The sequence below is a fragment of the Mauremys mutica genome, chromosome 9, assembly GCF_020497125.1.
Source record: "Mauremys mutica isolate MM-2020 ecotype Southern chromosome 9, ASM2049712v1, whole genome shotgun sequence".
NCBI classification, from domain to species: domain Eukaryota; kingdom Metazoa; phylum Chordata; order Testudines; family Geoemydidae; genus Mauremys; species Mauremys mutica.
This window is the reverse complement of record NC_059080.1, coordinates 96,475,658-96,485,611: the sequence shown is the minus strand read 5'-3', so window position 1 is coordinate 96,485,611 and position 9,954 is coordinate 96,475,658. Positions and strand designations below refer to the sequence as shown.

The window sequence follows — 9,954 nt, the reverse complement described above, 5'->3', positions numbered from 1 at the left end:
CGGAGGGCAGCGTCGGCGCGTGCCGTGCGCATGCGCCCAGCGCCAGCTTTACTAAATATGGCGGGTCAGGTGCTTCGCGTGTCTTTGCCTGAGGGCGACGTTGCGGAGATGGTGTGGCGGGCGTTGGTCTCTTTCCTGCTACCGCCCTGTCAGGCGTGTCTGCTACATGAGGGCATTGGGGAGCGGGTACACGATGTAACATGGGGAAGGGGAAAGAAGGTGGGAGACCCAGGGGGTTCAATGCCACCGTGTGTGACCTGGGGCACTGCAGAGGCACCTGCCCCTCTGCCCATGTGTACAGCGGAGGTAATACTGCTCCCCTACCTCACAGCCAGGTGTGGGGATACAGACATTAAAGACTTTGAAGTGCTTTGAGAGCCACTGATGAAAAGTGCTAGATTAGAAATATGCAGTGTGATTAGACTCGGGGATTGACATCATTTTCTTTCATTGGACCAACTTCTGTTAGCGAGAGAGACAAGCATTAGTGCCTGCTAGATGCTAAAAATCATGGCCTGAGCAGAGACTCTGGATTTGTGGCATATCACAACAATCTGTAACCTACTTACCCCCCCCCCTTTTTTTTTTTTGCATGATGACTGCAGGGGTGTTCATGGACAAGTCTGCCTTGCATGAGCCCTTTGAATACATGCTAACTACTTATGCTAAAAATTCTGCTGCACCATGCAGTTAGCTGTGACACTGGGAGTACCTTCCCCAGACTTGAAGAGCTCAGTGTGGCTCAAAAGTTCGTCTTTCTCACCAACAGATGTTGATCCAATAAAAGATATTACCTCACCCACCTTGTTTCTCTAATATAAGAAATAGGTATTATTATTACATGAGCAGTGTTTGAGCAATGCCATCTTGTTACAGCAAAGGCATGCTCCTGTGCAGTGCCACACACCATCCTGCTGAAAGGGCATGTTCCTACGTGGGGCTGCAGTGGGCCCAGCTTCCCCTAGAAGGGCATTTTCTCTCCACATGCCGTGATGGGGCCATGCCTCAGCGGGTCAGCAGCATGACACAGGCTCACACCCGCATTGTGCTATGACATTGCCACCCAGGCCTCCTTGGCAGAAAGGAACACTTCTGCATGATACTAGGATGTTGCCACAGAACGGTGGTGCATCCTCTCGTAATGTATGGGCAAGGCCAGGCTTGTGATTAATCGTTTTTCCATTGGGAGCACATTTCAAAAGTGGGGGCCTGCTATGGAGAAAGTTGTATTGTGCATTGCATCCTGTACCATGGATCCTGTTTTGATGGGCACTATACAAGCATTCATAATAAACATATGATCAAATTTTACCATGAGTGGAATATCACTTTTTGCACAGTTTCCTATGAAAAAAACAACTCTAATTTTGATTAAGAAGGATGATCTTAGTTGAAAATATAAAATAAAAAATGTAAACAAAGACTGCAACTACAATGGGGATGAAATGCTGTTTCTTACAAGGGAATGCTATCAACTTGAAATACTGTCCATTTAAAGAAAGTGAGTTAAAATGTATATTAGGTCTTATGCCCTATGTGCCTCTGATTATGTGTGATTTTACAATCATTTATTTATTTTAAAACATTTCTTCTATACTGCTGCTCTGTGAAAGACCCACACAGATAACAGTGAAAACTCATGGACAGATTATACACAACATGCTACCAAATGCACAAAACAAACTGACAATTTAAAAAAATAAATAAATCTGTTCTAGTAATCTGAAAGTACAACAAAATTAGGAGGAAAATTTATCAGTCAAATAATTTGTAAATTGATGTGACAGTGCCCCTTTAAGGACAAAAATGCATCTCAGCATTCTTGTTAGTCATTACATATATTCACGTTTTGGTGCTATTGATGGCTTCATTTTATGCTTCCACGTATCTGAGCTGTGGATATATTGATCAAACAATGCAGCTGTTACATATTGATTAGCTCACAGGCTGTGATATATTATACCTAGAGTCAGTTGCTGTTGTGATCGAATGGGTGGCTTTAAGGTTGATTGCAGATGTATTGTTTTACTACTCACACCAAGATATTGCTGAAAACAAGGCACAAGACAGCAAGTGGCCTGGATGGCAACAAAAGTAATCATTCAGAATTGGAACTGTACAAAGGAGGAAAGTAGACCTGGAAACAGTCTCTATGGCAACTAAAAAACAGTTATTAGAAAGGACACTGCAGGAAAGACATTAAACTGAAAGTGCATTATTCTACTGAGAAAAGAAGGCTATAATTTTGTTTGGGCAATTTGAAATAAATTGTTTCCTGTTATCTGGCACAGTAGCTATATCCACTACTAAATCAGTTGAAATCCAGACCACAGCCTTGCTAACAACAGATATCCATATTTGTAACAATTTAAGTTGCTTGGTGCTATTGAGCTGGTTAACATTATTCTCTTTTTTCTTTCTGATAGTAAGTATAGTGTTGTTTATACCCTCTATATGGTGATTATATTTGGTACATTGACACTATGGTAAAAGCACCTTAAAAATGCCCAAGATACATAAACTATCTGAATGTAGTAAATTCTTTATTTCTGTAACTATATGAAACTGCATTTATTTTTCACCTACCTGCATGATCTCTTTGGCTGTACACTATCCACTCTACTCAATGGGGCTACTTCACAGATTCCAGTTTATGGACTAGATGAACCTCAGGTTTGATGCAATATGGCAATTCCTATATAACAAAAATAACCACAACCCTGACTCCAAACTGTTCCCTTTCCCCCTTTGCTATGGATCAGGTAAAAGCAGGAATTGAAAATAACTTCTGCTATATTCTGTCTTGGACCTATGACCATCTTAAGGTCCAGACTTAGAATCATAGAATATCAGAGTTGGAAGGGACCTCAGGAGGTCATCTAGTTTAACTCCCTACTCAAAGCAGAACCAATCCCTAAACTAGATTTTTGTCCCAGATCCCTAAATGGCCCCCCCTCAAGGATTGAGCTTACAACCTTAGGTTTAACAGGCCAATGCTCAAACCACTGAGCTATCCCTCCCCCACAGCTTAAAGAACAGAGAGCTGATGCCTAGGATTTCCAGTGATAGAGACAACATTTTTATCTAGTCCTATCAGCACAGAAAAGAGGGTAGGACTTCCATACAACTGTAACACCCAGATGCGTAGAAAAGCTAGGTTAGATGAATTTTAAATTCTAATCATTTGGTCAAGCTCCAGCATGTGCTGGACTTGTTCACTAAGGCACTATACACGTGTGTTCAATTCTCTAAGATGTGTCATAAACAGAATACATTATGGTGTGATGTGGCATAAAAGTTTCATTGGTATTCAGTAGGGATGATCAATCAGTCACGTATGGCCTTAACCCTTGAGATTGCAGCCATTCCAAACTCATTCCCATCAAACCGTTCTCACACCACATATACATATTTATAAAGACATGTAAAACAATGAGATAGTGAACACCAAGGAATTGATGTTGATTGTGTGCCTGAATAGACAGCCAAACACAGCTGAAGGCAACCTTCACACCACTCTGGCTCTCCAGCCATTTCTGATACCGAGTAACTTCCAAACACTTGTATTTACCCAACCATTCCTGATAGCCCCAGCTGTCCTCCCTGCCTCTTTCTCTTTTTACACCACCTGGGTTGGTCTCCTGAGGGGCTCATAAGCTGTAGCTGTCTCAGACCTTTGTCTTTTAACCCTTATCTCTACAAAGAGAGGCCAAGCCAGGAAGTCTGGTCTCCCTCCTGAGTCTCAGTCATATTTCCCTTCGGGGTGGATGCAGCACTTCTCCAATCAGCACAAAGGAGACGCTAGGTCACGACATATAGGTACCATCTTCTGGGCAATCGCCTGTTACATCTGAGAGGAGGGATGGTCCAGCGGTTAGGGTGCTGACATTTGGGAGACCAGTGTTAAATCCCCTGCTCTGCCACAGACTTCCTGGGTGACTTTGGGCAAGACACACAGCCTCTCTGTGCCTCCATTACAAATCCCTATCTCACAAGGCCATTGTGAGGATAACCACATTCAAGATATTGAGGTGCCCAGGTTATGGGGGCTATATGAGTACCTAAGATAAACAGTAGAATGGCTGTGCCTTTAGGACTCAACCTGGCCCTTCAGGATCAGGCTATCATTGGATGGAGAAATCAAATTCTTTTGCCTCTTGGACATCATTTTATCAGCTGAGTTGTCCAGATTATAAAATTCTGTTCCACTATATAAACAAAACAGGCCAGGTTCTGACTCATTTCCACAGGTATAAATCTAGAGTATCCACTTCAAAGGAATTACTCCAGATTTGCACAGGTGTATCCAAAATCAAGAATCTGGCCCATTGACCGATAACCTAAGAGCAAAATCTATATTAATCTTTCTCTTCCTACACTCTTCAGTCTGTTTTTCTGAATTCTAGGATATTTACATTAGTATATAGTGTTTCCATTAAAGGTATCATGGGGGTGGAAAAACCCTACCCCTGTGGATTACTAGCCAGTACAGGGATTGTCTCTGTGTGTTTGTACAGCATCTAGCACAAGAGTGACCCAGTCTCAGTCAGGCACCTACTCACAACTATCATACAAATCATCATAATGGACACTGCTAAACCATCCTTTCCAGAGAAGATTTTCATCCCATAGAGGGGGAGTCTGTGTTTTTTGGTGCGGAAGGGTTCAATCCCCCTGACCAACCCAAGGATGGAGAAAGTTACTGTCACGATACCGGGCTAGCTGCACTTCTGACTCCTCTCTGGTCTCTCTCAATGCAGCCCCTCAGGTTTCAGGCCCCGTCCCTTTACCCCTCCTGGCATGGAGTCCTATGATGCTGCCACTCTTAGACCAGGCCCTGATGTACAGTACCTTGTGGACCACCCATGTTTATCTATCAGGCCTGACTGGGTATGTTATTGCTATTCTTCCCTTTGAGCTGTGACCAGTGAACAATACAGTGCCCAGACAGCCCTCTCAAACCCAAGTATTGTTTAATCTTAACAGTGGGAACAAAGCAGAACATAAGAGTAAAAGGATTTTAAACCAATGAAAGGTCTACACACAAGTCTGTCTTATCTAAGTGCTTCTACATTGTGAAGGGAGCCTAGGAAGGCCTGGTTTCTTCAGACACTCTGGTGGGTGCCTTTGGCTGTCAGTCTGTTCTTCCAAACAGGTCCTTGACAACTGTGTCTCCTCCCTGCTTGATGGAGTCCTTTTAAAACTAGTCAGGAATCAGGATCTTTGTTCTCCTCAGTTTCCTGGGCTTGGACCGTTCTGCCCAAAACCAGTTTGGTGAGCTCCATAGGGGGTTGGAAATAGGACATGAAGGCAAATGGCTCCTGCATTAAGTGTTGGCAAATGGGTAGCTATCTTGAGCCACTGTCTGGGTCCCTGCTTGTTTCTCCAACACCTTGCTATTAAAATAACCCAACATATTCATAGAGCAAATATCCCAATAACCATGTCAACAAGACACTATTCATAGATTATTACAGAGCACCCCACTTCTGCCACAGTTACAGAAATTCCATTAGCAGAGACAGGGCCTTCTTACCTGTATGCAAAACCCCTAGCAACACTGTAGCTGCTGTGCAAACGAACATCAAATAAACATTAATCATGAACGGTTTTGTAATCTAACATGTATGCTCAGGTAGATGTATTTAATTGTTCCCAATGTTTCAAGTGGCTAAAGCAGGCCCTGTTCCTGGTGTGGGTGGGATGCCTGGGGGTTGGAAGGTCCAAAGAGAGGGAGTTGAAGCATGAGCGAGCCCACCCCATGCTCACCCCATATCAGGAACTCCTGCAGTTCCTGTCCCACCAGGTTGTGACACCACTTAATCAGATGTGGCCTGGCTGCCTCCCCATCCAGGCGGCCAGGCCAAAGCTGAGCGGCAATGCAACCCTGTGCACCAGCAGGGGCCAGGTAACGGTTGCAATGCCCACAGCAGGGAGCCGAGCCCAGCCAGCCCTGGGGGACAGGAGCTACTTCGACAGGACCGGGGGCATTTGGGGATCAAATCAGGACACTCCTGCAAAACCCAAGACTGTTGGGAGATCTGGTAGGTGGCAGCTGATATTGGCACATTTTACCTACATGCTCTAGCAGTTTGCAAAGAGGTGGGTCCAAACAAAAACCCTGGATCCAAATAACCCTGAGTTTTGGAAAAATCTGGAATGTGATCTGCAGCCACACCTTGTGGGTGGGACCCATCTCTAGGAAACACACCATTTTTTCCATCTTTAAATAGCTAATAAATTTGCACTCAGCTGTCCCATTTTCCCAGTAAAATTCAATTTACATTGATCTCTGGGCAGGCTTTGAAGGAAGAAAATGTACTGATTGGAAGGGAGTTGGAAGGGGGGAGTTCTAACTTCCCTGCACAGACTTTGTGTTGCCTGCAGCAGGGGGATCATGTTTTGTGGCTTTGGGGCCATTGCTTCCCCTTTTTACTCCTCTCAGTTAGCAGCTGGGATCCATAACCAGAAACTGCTGAGGGCTTCTCTATCCATTACTACAGCTCTAAAGGGCAGCTAGACACTCAGGGGGCTCATTATCGTCCACCACTAGACAGCTTCTTTGCCCTTGCACCATCTAGAGGGCTCAGCTCTGCTTCTGGACCTAAGATGCTGGCCCCCTGTAGGCACCAGTTTGGTTTATTTATACCAGCCAATGCCTATAGGTAGAGCCCTGCAAATCTGCGGCTATCCGCTTTATATCTACGGATGCGGATATCGGCAGATCAGATGTGGATACACATTCTGTATCTGTGCCAGGATCTATCTACATGTGGAACAGTAGATGCTGGCAAAACCAGCAGGCAAGTCCCAGGATGGGCGATAACATTACACTGCCATCAGAAGGGCAAATGTAAATGCTCCCTCCCTGTTTGATATTTATTTCGCATGTGAAGTGGCTTCTCCATTGTAAACTGGTATTTCACATCTTTCTTTCTTTCTTATTAAAACCAGGGCCTTTTGAGATTAACCTCCCACTCCCCAGGGAAAATTCCCTGAGCAGAGAATAACATTGGGCTGGTTTGGATCAGTGGAGGATTTTGGTAGGAAAAGCCAAGGCACAGGGCTTGTCAATATCACCTCGCAGGAGAGTGGGGGTAGGGGCTGACTTTCTGCCCCCTGTCCTCACCTGGTGCTTTGTTCACTCTCTGCAGTGGGGAAGGTGCCTTTAAAAACCCTGCCAAACCCAGGGGCTGAGTAATAGTCAGATCCATAGCATGAGCTCACGTTTTAAACAGCCCACCGCACCTCTCTCTTTGTCCAGTGTTTCCTGAAGAGACGTGATGAGGATTTTAACATACTCCCTAGGCTCAGCGTGTGTGTGTGCGCTTTATCCTTGAAGGTCAACCAAGCATGAGGCTTAAAATGGACATACATCTCTCACTGCCAAAGGTAGAGAGGGTGGGGGCAGAGAAGCACCAGTGGCTCTTAGTCTCCTCCCAGCCACGCCTGAGAAAGGAGAGATGGTGTGATTTCCCTTTGCAAGCACCACTCCTCTTTACAATATTCCAGAGCTCCAGGATTTTTTCCTGACTCAAAGCATTAGCATCCCCAAACCTCCCTGGAGGCAGGTATCTCGCTGCTGATTTGTCTCTTTATTCCTTGCCTCATTCTTAAGAGGGGGGAAGCCAGAAGCAATTAACTCCGCTTTTATTTTATTTTATTACCTTTCATGTCAAAGAACTTTTGTTAGGCGGTTATTCCCACGCATGCAAACTGCAGGAGATGGCCAGTGCCCAGGAGATGTAAGGAGCCTGGAAGAATCCCACCCTGGGAGTGGTACGTGCTTTGTGTGTGTAGCCTCCCACTCCAGTTGCCTTTTTTTTTTTTTTAATGCTGTGCGGCGCTTCTGTGAAATGCTTTTTTGGTTAAAAGAAGAAGAGATGTCACATCAGGAGCTAACCCAGCGACTGGCTACAGTCATCACTCATGTGGGTAAGGTATCTTTTCTTCCCCCTGCCTTTTTGCGTAGATTTTGGGCTCACTTCTCTTCACCTCCTCCACAGGCTGGGAGGCGAGGCTGCAGCTTTCTGTGACACACACCTTGCGGGGGATTTCGGAGCCATCAGTGAATTGCAAAAATCCTGCCCTCAAAAAATCTTTTGGTTAATGCATTTGTCCAGTGTGCAATTATTTGGCCTTTAAAAAAATTGCATATGTGCCTATTGTGAATTGAATTGCATTAAATCTCCACGGGTAGTAATGTCTGCAGATGAAATGCTATAGGGCTGGGTTAGGGGCTCTCTATAAAATGTATCGTGCTAGTCTTCACAGTGCTATTTTGTGAAACTAAAATTGCAGCCAGTTAAAATGTATTTCTGTATATTTACTGTCAGTGCTGTTTGAAGGGCTCTGGAAGACCGTAGGGCAGTTGAGTGAGAGCTGTTTTCAATCCCAGGCGCCTGGTAGCTTTTTCTTTTGTTAATCTCTGAAGGATTAATAATCCTGTGGTGCACTGAACCTTGGGCACTCTGTGTGAGGAGGAGGAGGTGGTGGTTTAACCTGCTATCCAGGTGTTGACACCGACGAGCAAACAACTGCAAGAAACTGCCCATTAATTACTTCATCTGCAATGTCTCAAAGCATGAATTTGACCAGATGAAAATAATCAAGTTAATAAGACAGTGGAGTGTGCCTTTTGTACCCTTATCTTGAGGCATACAATTGAGTAAAAACTGATTGTGACTGTTAAGCTAGGGGAAGAGAACATTTGTTTTAATTGACTAGGCATGGAGGCATATTTTTATAGCTGTCAATTTCTGTAGTGTATTATGAATGCTAAGGACTCTGAAAGCACATTGAATTTGTATGATATCTGCACTAAAATAGAGTGGGTTCAAAGCGTGGCTTTCAAGTAATATACAATAATACTTTAGATTCAGATGTTTCTGTGTGCTTGTTGACCCTACTTGTAGAAGCTAAAGGGTTGGTGGTGGACTTGTGCTGATTATTGCATTGGGCAAGTTTACATATAGAATTTGTATTTCTAAATGTATAGAATTTAAATTTAAGCCCCAGTCCTGTAACGTGTTCCACATGGATGGGCCTCTGTGCCTGGCTTGATTGATGGGGGTGCTAGGGTTTGGCCTTGCAGAAGAGTTTGCAGGATCAGGAATTAGACCAAGAAGACAGAGAGATGTATGTGAAAGCTACTATGTAACTGTAAGATTAATTATGCATTGTCTGAATTTGTGTCAATCAGAAAAATACAATTAAAGACTCTGGCATTAATTTTGAGGCAAATATTATTTTGTAAGGCTGGGATTTCAAAGGTGGGATTTAAGCACTCATCAATTTCCTCCCCTCCCCCTGTCTCCTTAGGCTCACTTGAAGCCCCTCATCTGCTATATTATCACTTAATTCTTCCCCCCCCTCAGAAAAGTAGAACCTTTTGATACATTTGAAGATGAATGCCAAGATTTGCTAATATATAAATTTAGAGGTATCTCAGCCTCAATTTGGGGACTTCAGAAATGTAGGAACCTGCTTTGACCATTAATGGTAAGACTATTGCTTTGCACTCTTCATCCAAAGCCCTTCTCAAATGTTAATTAATCTTCACATGTCTCCTGGCAGCTGAGGATGTATTACATCTATATTACCCAGGTGCAGGGAAATTCAGTGGTTTTCCCAAGATCCTACAGCAACTCAGTGCTAGTAGGAGAATAAAACTCAGATTTCTAAACCTTGCTCTGAGTACTAGAGCTAAATTCTCTGCTGCTGAATAGTTCAGGGCCTGGAAATCTGATCTGAATGTTTCCACAGAGAGTGCAAATTTATATAAAATAATGTAACCAAAATATATTTGTACAAAAATGGAAGTGATTAAAAAACAAAATCCATCTTTTTTTTAAAAAACATTTTTCATAACCCTCTGCTGATGCACTGTTTTTTCTGAATCACATATTCTAATGTGAGTCATGTTAGCTGAATCAGCAGCCGCTTATTAAATCA

General features: G+C 43.7%; 1 protein-coding gene across 1 annotated transcript in view; it reads left to right on the top strand.

Moving 5' to 3' along the window:
* The first annotated feature begins 7,228 nt into the window (after window positions 1–7,228).
* The window catches only part of MCF2L2 (MCF.2 cell line derived transforming sequence-like 2), a 296,032-nt gene continuing 293,306 nt past the window's right edge, over window positions 7,229–9,954 (top strand). Inside the window, exons 1-2 of the mRNA XM_045031256.1 lie at window positions 7,229–7,392; window positions 7,845–7,935. Of these exons, the coding sequence (XP_044887191.1) occupies window positions 7,354–7,392; window positions 7,845–7,935 (130 nt within the window). The 5' untranslated portion in view covers window positions 7,229–7,353. The remainder of the gene's footprint in view (window positions 7,393–7,844; window positions 7,936–9,954) is intronic.